We start from the raw sequence: 15,601 nt of genomic DNA on the forward strand, positions 1-15,601 counted from the left end.
ACACACACACACACACACACACACACACACACATTTCTATACAAACATTTTACATGCGTAGATTATATACATACAATATACACATTACATATATATACTATATTTGTATATACATATGTGTAAGTATATATGTATGTATGTGTGAGTATGCGCATACAGGCACATAGTGTGCCTATATCCGACTCCTTGGCAATAGAGATTGGAGAGAATAAGAAGGAGAAATAGAGAAAGACGAAAAAGTCGAATAAGAGAAGAAGAGAGAAGCAACAGTGATGGATCGTCCAATCAGTGCCGCGAGATGAAGCACGAGAGAAACGGAGCGAGCGAGGAGGCGAGACCAGAAGAGAATCTTCTCCACCTATGGCACGGTACGCGATGGACGATGAAAAAAGAGAGAGACGAAAAGCAACAGAGAAAGGGAGAGGTCATGGTCGGGTCGGTCTCTTGCTAATCGAAGAACACGAGGTGGCCCTGTGTGGCGGCTGGCTCCATGCGAGAGAAACTCTACCTCGGCTATTCTCCTTCACCATCACCTATCGCCGGGCCAGCTATTGTGTAACTTGTTCTCGACCAGCAATGAATTCTCTTCCGCAAGGCCTACAGTTGTGATCAAACTTCTCTGACATTATCCGATAAAGTCCTAATTAGCTTGTGTTTTGAAATCGTTTACAATACTCAAATATTTTTTCTTTTTATTTTTGCAATATTTCTATTCTTTTAACGATATTGTTTATTTTATAATAGTCGTTATTTCTCTTATCATATCGACTGATGTATTCTATACTAAATTTAAAAATAAAAAAAATGAAATATTGCAAATTTTAAAATCATTTTCTCATCTTCGCGCGCGCTAAAGAAATTTATTGCGTTGTATTATTAACATTTTTGAATATCTGTAAGACGTAATTATTCACAAAGCAATTAATTGTTATTGACGTACGTTAATATAGTTAAGAAAATTTACCAAATTTTGAAATTCCGATGTTTAACTAAACTGTTGATTACGTAACTATGCACATTTGCTTTTGGAGTAACAACAGTGTACCAAAGAATAAGACAAACGGAACTGCGGTCGAAAGGGTTGAGCCCAAGGGTCGCGAGCTGCGAGGTTGAACATCGCTCAAACTACCGCGTACAATACCGACACGGAGGTTGTTGGAGATTTACGTCACGGAGCAGCTTTGCGACGAATGATTATATACGCGGGACACATCACAAGATCTCCGTAACGGCGAAGCGTAATGATATAATCAAATATTGAATAATAATAAACTTTCTTTCATTATCATGTTCCTTCATGTTATGTTATATATATATATATCTCTAATGATTATATTGTTATTATACAGGGTGTCCCATTTTAAATAATACATTAAGATTTCTCGAAAACTATGGTAGATACGGAAAAATGTTTCAAACAAAAGTTGTATGGTTCGGAGAGGGACATAAGAAGGTATCATTGATTTGACCTTGGGTGGCGTCGCCAAGGCCAGGTCAAAGTCACGTCGATTTTTTTAAATGGAATCCTCTATTTTTCCTGTAGCTTACCTCGAGAGCTTTTCAAAACACTATATAATAAAATATTTTTCATCAAGTATTTTTCGAGTTATAAGACTCGAAAGTTACAACACAGTCGGCATTAGCATTACGGAAATTGTTCGACCGACGGCTAAAACCTCTTGAATGTTGTTCAGGATCATGTCCTGGATAACATTTGTCAAGCTCAAGGCCATTGGAGGTTGTACCTGTTATTTTCATTTTTACGTAAAAATGAATTTTTAGTGCAAAAATAAAAATAAGAGGAATAATCTCCAATGGCCTTGATTTTGACAAATGTTATTCAGGACATAATCCTGAACAACATTCAAGAGGTTTTAGCCGTCGGTCGGGCAATTTGCATAATGCTAATGCCGGCTGTAACTTTCGAACGTTATAACTCGAAAAATACTTAATGAAAAAATATTTTATTACACTGTTTTGAAAAGCTCCCCCTCCGAACCATACAACTTTTATTTGAAATGTTTTTCAGTATCTACCATAGTTTTCGAGAAATCTTAATGCATTGTTTAAAATGGAACACCCTGTATATAGTGATTAGATTATTATATTATGCTATGTATAATGATTTAATTGGAAAAATCTTTTTTCTTTTCAATTGCAATTATCATTTATATCACTTTTTACGCAACCGTTTTTTTTGTTTTTCATTTCTGATATCGGAATTAATAATATCATTTAAATATTATAAAACTGTTAGACAAACCCGAGTCGAAATTTTACTCCTACTTTAAACCTTAGTTTTAGGACATATGTAGACTCTAGAGATTCATAATAGGTTCTAATCTAATGAATTGAGCTCCTACGTTGAGCCTGTAAGTGGCAGTTATCGGAAAATTTCCTATTTTTAGGTTCAAAAGAAGTTTTCTAAATAGAAGCTGGTAGATTAAGTAATATTAAAAGAGGTCCTATTTGATTGTTTAAGTATCAAAACAGGTTTATTAATTGAAGTTGAAAGAGATTGAAAATAGGATTAAAATTTCGACTCGGGAATGCAACAATGCTTTCATCGATTGAAAGTAAAAACATTTGTTGTATGTATGATCACAAAAAGTTTCTGTTACATTAACAATATGATATACAATTGATATCATGAATTCAAGATTGTATACGATATATGTATACTACCGACACAAATCAAGTGTTTTAATCTTTAAATAAGCTCATATTATAGATGCAAAGAATTCTCAATTTGCAGTTTTCCCTCGACTTTTGTATTTCCAACAAAAAATTTAGCTTAATTATAATTTGCTTAATAATTCAGCATAACATGTGTAAGAGAGATACGTATACCTATATCATATTAGTCAAAAAAGTACGAAATGTGACAAAATGTGTATACAACTTGAATGATATATACGTCAATTCTTTCATCACCCATAGACATCCGAAATGCACTGCGGGAGATTGAAAAATGATTTCCTAGCAACGATGTAGCACGAGTTACGCCACTGTGCGTAGAGTGGCGAAAGAGAGGAAGAGAGTAGAGAGGGTGGCTAACAATGGCCGCCAACCAAAACATCCGATAAATCTAACCGGCCCGGACCTCAAGCCCCGAGGGGTTTTAAACTCTCTCACCCCAAACGCCGACGCGGGCGCAACCCTTACATTACGTTACACACTCACGGAAAAGGGAGCCATGCCGTGTGGTATTGCAGAGCGATACTGGGGGTGGCAAAAGGGTGGTAGCGGGTGGTGCACAGTACGGCGGTTCTATGCGATGGAGACGGGGAGAAGAGAGGGACGTGATGTGCGACCCATGAAAAACCAAACCGAGAGAATTCCACCCGTTCTCCTCCTCTTTCACCTCCGTTTCTCTAGCATCCACCCCGTTCCCCATCTCGGCTAACCTCCTTCTACCAGTAAACGTAACGAGATCTACCGCGCACGGGCGGTCGTGTACTGGCTCTGACGAAATTTCGACGAATTTGTTTTGTTACCGCATCCTAATTCGTTTTGCCCCCTCCCCTCTTATTCAAAGCTGCGGTCGAAATTCCGGCTCAACAAACGCGCGCTCGAAAATTACGATGGAAACGGTATCTTACTCATGCAAGAAGACTTGAAATAATTATCAGAAACAGAATTGTTGTTTTGAAATAAACTTTTATTTTTCATTCATATAATCAAATATCATACCGATGATAACTTACTCTTTAATAATAGTCAGAAATACGAGCTATTAAAGTGGGAACAAAAGAAATTGGAATATTCTTCAAGAACGACCGTAACGCATACTTATAACTTATAACAACCGAAAAGAATCGCTACATCGATTAAGATACGCCATTTTTAAAATGTTGTTATTCAAAATAACACAGACGACATTGGGAGATGCTTTCGTTTCCGCGCTCGTAACAGATGAGCAAGACGGAAATATGCAGTCGGGGAAAATGAGAGGTATGCTAATGTCGACGCAGAAACTCGACTCTCACCGCGTCGTCGTGCAACGTATCGAGAGTTAAACGACGCCTGGAATCTCGGGATTCCTCGACAGTCGTACGTAATCAAGCGCGTCCCGCGCGAACATCTACGATGTTCTGTGCCGAGCTGAGTGGCAAACCGCGTTTCCGCGTTGAAGAATGTCGATAGCTTTCAACTACGCACTTAAATGCGTCCAAGTTTGACGTGCTATTTGCTTAAAAAATATTAAACCAAGGTCATTGATAGTTAAAAATACAAAAGAGACTGCAATGGAAAGAATGAGTGAAGCAGATCGATTTTTCGGTATATTTTTCGTACAATATCTACTTCCCTAAATGAAACAGCAAAAGGATTATTTTATAGACGGGGACACGTGCATCCATGGCAATTTCCATGTTTTACATCGATCTAGTGGCATAAATCGCGTTCAATTCAATTTGGATACAATCTTGGCACGCCAAATTAAACAAATTTCACATTATGCAATCGTTATCGAATACTTTTCACACGTATCGGAACTAACTCGATGCTCCTGAACACACGGAAAAAAGGATTCACGGGAGACTGCGCGAAACGAAGGTGCATGGAAACGAAGAAAAAGAAAAACCCTTTCTCCGGAGCGGTCGAGCCCAAGTCCGCCCCACCTTTTCTTTACGGATCGGCTCGAGAGAGAGAGGAGCAAGAGGAGCAGCGTCCGCGCGACCGCTTACTCACTCCGTAGGCAGAAGGAAGAGGTCCAGATGAGAAGAACGAGGAGAACGAGGAGAACGAGGAGAACGAGGAGAACGAGAGGCCAGAAAGAGGGACAGACAGGTCGGCCTGAGAGAGGAACCCGCGGCTGCCATGGTTACCGTCGCATTCCCGCCTCGCCTCGTTGCCATGGAGATGGCGGCACCCTTTCCCTCGACTCTCCTCTCCTCTCCTCTCTTTTCATTCTCTCGTTCTCTCTGCTCCGCTCGCATGCCGACCGACACTCACACTCGCGAAATTCCGTCCTCCTTGCTCTCGGGCGCCAATCTTCTCTTCGACGACAAGGGGCGACTCACTCTCTCGCGCTCACTTCGTCCTTCCTTCGTAGAGGATACTGCTGTTCCACGGAGAGAGGGAAGTCGAAAGAGAGGAACAGACGGAGGAGACAGCCCGCGAACGCATACGCATGCGTGATATTTGGTCCTTCGCAATATTGGGGCTTGATGCATCTCCGGAATGATTCGATCACTTATCAAACGCGAGTCACTCGCAACCTCATAATATACTCTTGCACGATGTTTATCTTTGGAATTTGAGAGGATCTTGATCCTCTCAAAAAAGGTCGTTTGCACGATGTCGTTTGACACAGGATTGCGCACGCGTAAAAACAAAGAAAATGTAATATTGAGAAACTTTTCATTTCCATAAAAAAAGCTTTTAATTTAATCATTTTTTTTTGTTAATCTTTATTTTTTTTTTTTTTAAATACCGAGAACTTCAATTTATATTTTACATATATTCGATATCAACGATTAGTTGAAGATCGTGATATTGTGAGTTGCACTATTTTTTCGAGTTTAATTTAGGAACAATTTCCAGTGAGATTTCTATAATTTTTTTTATAGTACGTAGTGTAGTGTTCATTAATCACTGCCAAACTAAATCATTCGCGCTCAAAACGAATGAGATGTAAGCGCTCTATTTCGTAAATCGTAATTCTGATTGCTCGTCGCGTCACTCGATATCAATATTTATTCAGCGTACAGCGTAGCGAATGCCCGAGGCCGATTAAAACTTGTTTATGCGGCCAACAATTCGCTCCTCCCCCTGTACGAAGTGTATACATAAAACGGCGCATTCCTTTTCTTCGTTTTATTCACGGCATGCACAGTTAAAAATGACTGAAGATTAATTTGGACAAATAAAAATGGATTTATGCTCAGCAATGTCATTACGTACAACTTTATATTTTGCATTGTACACTTAAAAAATATAATTAAAAATATTAGTAGTTAAAAACATAAATTGCTTCTTAAAAATTGTAGAGTTATGCAATCTTTGTAAAAGACAATTAATTTTTTTAATTACCTCATTTGTATTATTTATTTGTTTATTCAACTAGCGTTTTACCATTAATTTCTGCGCATAATCTGATAAAAAAAAAGGCACAAGTGTAACAATCGTACAGATAAAATGTGCAAAGAATAAAATGCATAAGTAAGCATAGAAAAAATTATAGAATACCAAAATACATACAATTAAAATAAAAAATTATATTATAGAAGAAAATTTTCTATAGAAAGCGAGCTCTCAAAGGTCTTGTAAACATGTAAATGTGTGAAAAAATGTTAACACATATTATAATAATATTAAATAATTGTAATTATCTGGATAACTATTATGGCTAGAAAATTACCAAATGATATTAGAACGTATACTAATAGAAGCTTTCCTAAAAGGCCTTAAATTATTTAGCGATGTGTCGCAGATGACTAATGGGGTATCATTTTAATACTTATAAATATATATATATACATGCACTGTGTATCTAAAACATTTTTACAAAGATCATTCCGACACAATCGCGTTACGTGCAGGATGAAATAATTGAAATTATAATAATATTAGATGAATATCTTTGTTCAATTTCATAGAAAAATAGAAACCGATTGAAGAACATACAAGTAATAAATGCGCAAAATGTAAAAATTTTAGATTTGTGTAAAGAACTCGACTTACCGGGACTGCCGAGGAAGACTGAGGAATAAAGGACACCACGACGCGCGTCGGTCGCCGCGCGTTGCGCGTCCGGAGGCGAACTCCATTCCCTACGAGGACACCATTTGCCTGAAACATTTTTTTTTCATTAAAATTATTACCATATAATTATAAAAAAACTTGGTTTTTCAATTATAATTTGCTAATCTATCTATTTACGCTTTAAACATACGTATTTGTAAGAGGCACAATCGTGTTAGAAATAGTTGTCATGAATTTTGCACTTTTAGCAAAAAAAGGATAAACGTTAGAGAAAAAGTGCATACGTGTATAAATTTTCATTTACAAATCAGATAATTGTTTACACGCCTTAAATGCATTAAAATAAAAAAATTGGCATGAATTAACGGATGGAATTAGAAAAAGAAACTTTTCAATGGATTTGTTTTGATAAAAGATAAAATATCGTCAGTTACGACGTCGCAATTAAAATATAGTAAAAAAATCGTGCTGATAATACGAAATAGCCTGTTCTCGTGTAAAAATAGATGTTTTCATATCGATTCTCGCACGAAAACGTTATGCCAGCGTCATGAAGAAAAAGTATGCAGAAGGGGTATATGAAGGAAGCAAAAGATTCGTGATCGTTGGCGTCACGACTTCGACCAAAGAGATTCTATCACTGTGTTCTATATGTATACTGTTATAATATTTTTATTCTTTTTTCATCAGGTAGCATGCGACGTTATCCCTGCGATTTACTTCGCCAAAGTAAGAATAATCCTACAGTTATATATATATATATATATATATGCTGATTATAACTACTTAAGAGTGTGGAAAAGCATTTACGTTAAACTATAACCCGGTATTTACTCGACGGTTACATATTACATCTAGTGTAATATTAACCAATGCACTATGTGAAGCGATCAAACGAAAAAGTGTCACCTATAAAAGTATTATTTATAAAAGCTCCCAAATAAAATTAACAAAAAAAATTTATTTCTTATTTCTTCTTTATGTGCGGCTACACAAATTCGGAGAATTTTCTATCTTCCAACTGATTTATCAAGCGGAGAGCACCACTCGCGACTGCAGTATTGCAATTTTCCAGATGCGAAAATAGGAAAGGTATCTACTTTATTTCCAGGGAGATCCCGGCTGAATGAGGATACACGGTAAGAAAGGGTGGCGCCGGGGGATAAGAGTAAGCCGCGGAGCGAAGTAATTTCACACGAGAGAGTAGGGTCTTGCTGGGTGAGAGGAGATCCCGCGGAGCTATAGTCTTATCTCGGAAATATAGCGGGCACATCCCCCTGCGAAAATTATATTCTTGGAAAGCAGAAAATTGCTTCGCTTCAGCCCGTTCTGTATGAGCGTGCAGTCCACCGATATTAAGTTCTTGTAACGTTTTTGCATGCAATCAACTGTTATCATAGATACCGAGATTAATTTCAAATAATATACGCGATCCTTCGTAGATTCACTGACGATTAACTTTGAATATCATTTTGAAACTATCGTTCAATTGGCTTAGAATTAATGGATTTAAAGACAAATCCAACGATATTGAGTATAGTGTGCGTTTAACTCTAGATCTTACGATCACGACACGATCCGTCAGTTTCTGATTAATCGAAATGACAGGGTTCTCTCTCTCTCTCTCTCTCTCTCTCTCTCTCTCTCTCTCTTGTATGTTCTATGAAGAAGTAAAAATGTACAACGCCTTATCGTATGAAGTAAAGCGATGTGAAAGATTGGAGTCATTTAAAAAACTATTAAAAGAGTACATGATATTTAATGTTACTTAGATTTAAGATTATTGTATTGTATTATTTTTGGAATAGCTAAGAAAGCTAATAAAGAATCAATCAATCAATCTGGGAAGGTGATTCGAAAATAATGATTATTCCGGCACTAGGGACAACCGAAATCGCGTTAATAACAAGAGGTTAACGTTCCTGAGCAAATCTATCGAGAGATGAGCTTTTCTTTATTAACATTTCGTGTAAATTAAAGGAATAATGAAAGACTCAATGATATACAAAACATAATAAATATACACACACAAATATTCAAAACGCGTTATCGATTCGACGTGGGATATCTCGTTGCAGAAGATCCCGTCTTTCCACGCCGCGGATAAGTGAATAAACAATATATCAGGATTATTCAAAGTCATTTGCTCGCGTTGCCGACCCATTACGCACCGCCAGGCTATACGTCACAGCCATTTCGAAGTCCTCGGAGGCACAGGTCCTTTGGATACCTGTAGAATCCTAGGCTGGAGGTGGGGCGGATAGATGGAGATTTATAGCCGTTAGGAGACAGGGTGTAATCATACACATCGCCCCATCAACTCTGTAACTGTGATTTACCGTGGGAATTCTAAAAAGTTCTAGAGTTTCTACCATATTTTGACCCAAATTCTCTGAATCTCGGTATACAGCTATGACACTGTCGTATGTCAAATCTAGGTACCATTCACGAACGTACAGTTACGAAACACTAAAATCGTTCTATTTTCAGACAAATGAATAAAATAAATTTTACAAAGAATCTTTCTTATATTCTAATAAAACCATGGAGGTAATGGGTTTAAAGCAACATGAGTTAAATCATGACTTCTAACTTGAATGTTGTCAAAGTCGCGCGACTTTATGTCCGTATATAATTGTTGCATCTGACAGTGCAAAACGTTTCTTTAGAAGAAAGATTCGTTAAGTGGCATCGAGTGAGACGTCTCCTTTGAATGATCACCGTAGCTAAATTGCGGGTTAACTTTGGTCTAACGGGTTCGCGTGGTCGCGACAGTCATGCCACAGGGCCGAGTCATGTATCGGGCAAAGCCCTGGAGGAGTGAGTACGATCGGTGGGAGGTGGATGGACCATAATACGACGACCACGTCATCTTCGCTTGAAACTGAATTCATATAGCCACGCGCGACGCGAACTCCCGCTATGGCTTTATTTTTGCACCCAGCAGCTGACGGTTATAAATTGGAATGTAACAGTCGGACACGCGACGGACGCCGTTTGTTTCTTCCTTGCGTCGACAATGATCTTTCCATGACTAATTTGTTTCGACAAAGGTAAGTTCTCCTTGAGCCACGTATATCTTATATCTGTCTTTTCGACAGTCATTTCAAATTCGTGCAATGCATCACACAGACTCCCGGAAGTCCTCGCTGAATTTAAACGCCATTTAAAAAAATTCTAACTGTTACATGATTTTGCGCAATCATCGATCCGAGTCATCCAGGTTGTGACAGAGAGATTCGGAGAGGATCTTCAATGTCGGTATCCAGCTTTTCCACTCGTAGAGACTTGTAGCGGATGTTATAGATAGAGAGAATATAGGTACGTACCCAATAACCCCATCACGTCGGGGATGCTTTCTCGGTATAAATAAATCAATATAACTCGCTTCCACCCTTAGACACCGCCCTCTTTCGCCGTAAGGAAGTGACGTATGAGGCTCGCATCTTCAAGGCGAGGGTTGAAGAGGCCACCCTGTTATTTCACAGTTAGGCTCGTCCCTCTCGCTCCCCTCGAGCTCCCTCAACCATCTTTCTCGTCGTCTTCCACCATCCAGACCGACCTGTGCGTCCCTAGTGCCGCTTCCAAACGCGCACGAGTCCCTCGGGAAGCTTTTGTCCTCGAGCTGTAAGCGACTTCCTGACAGGCCAAGTTTGCACCTGCTCTCCTTTTGGCTCGTCGGTATCTCTCTCTTCTTCTATCCATCCTCGACATCTCGCTTTCGCTCGTTGTTTCGCACTTTACTCTCCCTTTCTCTCTCGTTTCGTCCTCTTTGCGAACTCTGCCTAACCTTACATCGCCCCACGCCACCAACACACCATCCACCACCCACCGATGTTACTGGCGCGTAATTTATTCGGGATGAGTATCCTCGCTCTTCGGCCGAAGATAATCCGTAGATCAGCGAGCTGGATAAGCCGAGCGTGTCGTTATATACGTCCGTCGAAATTATTTTCGAATAATCCCCGCCGTCGACACCTCAAACCCACTTATCTTAATTAAAATTACCCTCATCTAGTGGCTCTAGTAGTGCAAAGCGAATCGGATGTTTGCGCGATTTACGGTAAATCAACTCGTTCAAGTAATAGAGTTTGAATGACAGTTTCCTGTTAATAGAGTTCTGTGAACAGATGCAGGGAGATTATTGAAAAATTTCACGCGCGATTTATTAAATCGTAAAATTCAATAATCTGCATTCTTTTAAATATCGATACTTTTAAGATGTTTTAAAATATTTGTGCAAATTTCTGCAAACTCTATACATATATGAGCAAAGTGAATCAATATAAAAAAAAAAATTGCCCTTTTTCTTGATTAAAATCTATTTGTGCAGAATAAACGTGTAGCATTTCAAGGTTGTTGGTCGGCATCATGACGTCATTCCTATTTTCCATTTGTGAGCAGAAACACCGTCTTTCTTCGGTAAGTAGAGGACGACGGGTGGAGGTCTGCGTTCGCAGATGTCGGAGATGCCGAGTGATTAATGACGCCCGATAGACGTAATTTGTTGCGGCTTGCAAACTCGCCGTCTCTCGGTGCGTCTTTCAAATTCAAATTATTGATAAACAGGATGCTGTTTGTAACAGTCGGTACGGGATGATGTCGGACAAACCGGACGACTTAACTAAGCGCAAACGATATAGTAATTAATTTTATACATCATATTACGACATTTTTTAAACGTAGCAAACAGAAAATTTTTGTGCGTCTAGCAGAAAGAGAAAGTTGTAACTCACATGCGATAGCACAGCAACGAGGAACTATATTACTAAGAATTATATATTACTATCATGAAATCATGTGCAGATATTGAACAAAGTGATAATTCGATTTGACTTAATCGCAACGCGTGTAATTGCTCAAGTTTTATACAGATAATAATATAATACGTTCTCGCTTATTCGTGCGCAAATTCGCCAGTATTACGATTATCACAAGAGCGGAAAAGAGTATGTACAAAGACGTGTAGACTAATACGATCAGATTGAAACACTGTATGGCCGTATCGACCGCGCATTATCTAACTCGAGAGAAGAAGGATAATTCTTATAAGCTGAAATAAAGATAGTCAAGCGATACGGTACTCGCTTTAATGGTCGTGCAGCTAAGTGTATACGAGTGGATTTCCCCGTCACGATCGTGAACGACGCCATCGTTTTGCAGCGTACGGATGTGCGATTATCATTAAACGCGTAATGGTAAGAAACAGCATAATGGAAATGGTCGAAGGGTCCTGCTGATCAACCAACGATAAGATCGAACAAAGGTGTTAACGTAATTCAACGACGACAGCTGAGAGCACCGGACTTTGCCATGCTACCCGCTGGTCGCGCCTTCTCTCGCGCGCGCGAGTCCACTTCCTCTATAAAACGTAAGTTCACAATTAAAAAAAAACACTTAGCGCATATGGTAATTGTGCCATCCTTTCTTCGTACGTTAAGCTCTTATCGCGCGATACCTTTGTCGAATGTTTACATATAAAAGTGCAAAGAGTGGATGATAACGTTCCAAAATCCAAAATTAATTGTTTCCAATTTCTATCAACAAGAGTAAGGAAATGTTAAAAGGATATAAGGAAATGTTCTTAAATAATCTTTTTCATATATGTATAAGTTTGAAAGACTTGAAACAAAATTTCTCTAAAAACATTATTTTACCAGATTTCTTGGCGCGGTTAGGTATATATAATTTAATTTTTAAAATATTATAACACACATCTTTATAATCTTTTTTTCATTATTATATCCATTTCTATATAACTTTTCTATATAAATTTATAATTTTTAAATGCACAAGAATGTTTTAATTAATCGAATCGGTACTCGACGATTATCATTTCGACGCGTCGACTAATAGCATTGCGTTCGCTTGCCTGCGCCGGTTAATAATTCGATAAAAATCGCTATTGATCTCACGGCACGGATGCTTGCATTAATATCGTAAATCAAACACTTAATCTTCAGACGGAAATCGATGTACCTAATAATGCTTTGCTTCAGTATGGGGATCTCACTATCTCACAGTAGATACATCGACATGGAATTTTGTTGTAAGAAATGCATTACTACAAAAAAATTTGTATTTAATCGAAATTTTTTTATGTTCAATATTCTATAGAAAAATATAATATGAAAGAGAGAGAGAGAGAGAAAGAGATATTCGCACATATCATTATCGCAATAAATTCCACAAATTATTGCAATTACCTCGGAGAGATGTCTGCAGGATCTCTCTCTCTCTCTCTCTCTCTCTCTCTCTCTCTCTCTCTCAGAAAAGTTTTTTCTCTCGCTACAATTTATCTTGCTGAAATTTCAGATGCAGTTGGCACCTGATGTCCACGAGGACATAATTAGATTAATAACATCGCGCACGGAGTTAGAGACCGCAATGGAGATGCTCACACGCGGAGAGGAATAGTTGGACAAGCAGGAGTCCGGTTCAACCATACATGGTAGACGGTTAGAAATCATGGTGAGTGACGTCACTACTCGTGACACGCGCCGGTTTAATTAGCGCTACAATGTCGAATTCGCGTGTATTATCTGTATGTGCGTGCCGGAAGGTGGAAACCGAGAAGGCGAGGGCCGGGCGCTGAGCCCGGATAAACCGCGTGCCCTGTTCCCGGTCGCGGAACATCCTCCTCTCTTTCTGGCACTCTGCCTGCCTAGCCGACCTCCGACCCGTTTCCGAAGCCCCGGGACCACGTTCTCCGAATTACCGGTCCGTCGTCGTCGTCGTCGTCGTTGCACCAGGCAGCGTTGCACTTTGCATAAATTCACGGCGAATCGACAGCACTTGACGTCCCCTTTTTGCCTATAGTCTCTCGTTTCTCCTCGTCTTCTTCCCAAGATCAACGATACGTAGAAATAAAACCGAGAACGTTACAAAGTACCACTAATAATTTACCGAGATCAATAAAGAGGAGAGAGAGAGATTATCATTTTTTGCTCGAAAAGTACTTATCTGTTCCCCTTCTACTTATACCTACAATAAACCTAAGTCAAAATTACTCATGCTAGAAAGATAAAGAATCAATACGGAGGAAAAGACAATAAACGGTTGATGAAGTCGAAATATGAAAATGACGACGAATCGTTGCGTGCTTTTATTCTCTTTTTCTCTCTTTGTCTTCAGTACCGCATACATCTCGTGAGGTCGTGAGTCACGTGAACGCATGTGCGTGCTGTGGGCATGTGTCGCAGACCAGCCACGACACATGGAACCGAGATAGGAGAGATTTAAAATGTTGCGGCAGGTCGGGAGGATTAAATGATGATAAACTATCTCAGCTCCGGTAGGCTGACCCTGCACGACGACTTGAATTACGGTCGTAAAACAAAACTACCCGATGTCAGGCACGCTCGACGAAACGAAAGACGTATTCGCACCAATCTGTCCGAGCGAAGCGCCGAAACGCATAATTATGTGCAGAGCTACTTGTGTGATTTTCGTCTCTTTTGAACTTTTTGCATGCAGCAATAATTGATAATTATAGGACACGTTACTATATCGATTATACGCTACGTTATAAGGCATACAGCGTGCTTATCGCATAACGACGACATTTTTCAATCACTATCGATATCTTGGAAATAAGTGAAATTTTGATAAACTTACAATTTGTGCTATTGCCATTGCGGAATGTTTATTAAATAAAAAGATCGTAATATGATTCGACGTATTACGATGCAAGATATGGAAACGAGAAAAATATATGAAAACATTCAATAGTGAACGCGAACATTAATTTACAGAGATTTTAATACGATTCGACATGTGATGTACTGCAAGGATTGAAGAAACGCATAAATTTAACGTTAAATTTCCCAATAAGTTGAAATCCTCGCAGTCAAAATCCACGATTCATTTCTCGCCTGGTTATACAAAGAAACTCGCGCTTTTCTAAACGCGGCAATCTACGTTGTAAAATCGCGGACCAAACGATCGCGATCGCGACTTTCCTACGTATGGAAATCACTCCGACGCGAATTTCGTTCGCGCCCATTTTGTACTCCTTTCTACCTTCGTCCCAATCTCTCTCCTCCCGCCATGTAGACGGGATTATTAATTCCCTCGTTAAAATCCGACCCGCGGCGTCGCCACGGTTTGTTATTTACGAACGAAAATTGTAAATACAAGCGAGCGGCGGGCGTATCGACGCGCAACCACTCTCGCGGCCGCGGGCAATTAATAATCGCATCGAAGCTAATTAAATCCGGAAAACATGCAAATGCACTGTTTATATTTCAAAGCGACGGTCGATCGAGTGCAACGACGTATCGACCTCGAGCGGAGGGGAGGTATTCGACGCTGGAAAGAGAGCGAGGAACCGCCCAGGGGATTCAAATTATGCATCAACCATAAAAATATATAAAACACGATCGTGTTCTATTGATTATTGCCTTATGACCGTGCATTGCATGTTAATAATGTTAATACAAGACCGCAAAGTCGATCGAAAAAAGATCGCATTCGTCCATAATGACATTTCGTTTTCAAACAAGAGCTGTCGATTCTGTCGAGTATGAGCGGAGATGGAAAACTTGTCGAATTCAAATCCCTGTTCAGAAATTCGGATACTTACAGAAGAAGCGGTCACGAAGAGAAGATTCATCACGCTAGGAATCGTGTCGCAGTCGTATAATCATTAGAAATTATCCGTCGGAGATCGCGCGCGAATTTTCCGACAACACAGAGCGTGGGTACGCCGCCTTACTCGTGCTGCCAGCTAACGAGCGATGCGGAAAGCGCCGGCGGTACCGTCGGCAACGCCGCGCGGCGGCGCGGCGGTGCGACGTCGCGTGAGTCGCGTCGTTTACGCGAATCACCGTTCGCTTTCGCTCGTCTCCGTTTACCGCGTCGCGCCTTCGTCTCTCTCTCTCTCTCTCTCTCT

General features: G+C 39.6%; 1 protein-coding gene across 4 annotated transcripts in view; it reads right to left on the reverse strand.

The window, feature by feature from the left end:
• The window catches only part of hth (Meis homeobox homothorax), a 418,172-nt gene that overhangs the window by 173,910 nt on the left and 228,661 nt on the right, over positions 1–15,601 (reverse strand). For all 4 annotated transcript variants that reach the window (XM_018462843.1, XM_018462842.1, XM_018462840.1 and 1 more), the window contains exon 9: positions 6,688–6,795. In XM_018462843.1, the coding sequence (XP_018318345.1) occupies positions 6,688–6,795 (108 nt within the window). The remainder of the gene's footprint in view (positions 1–6,687; positions 6,796–15,601) is intronic.

This window comes from Mycetomoellerius zeteki, unplaced genomic scaffold (genome assembly GCF_001594055.1).
Source record: "Mycetomoellerius zeteki isolate Tzet28-1 unplaced genomic scaffold, Tzet1.0 scaffold146, whole genome shotgun sequence".
NCBI classification, from domain to species: domain Eukaryota; kingdom Metazoa; phylum Arthropoda; class Insecta; order Hymenoptera; family Formicidae; genus Mycetomoellerius; species Mycetomoellerius zeteki.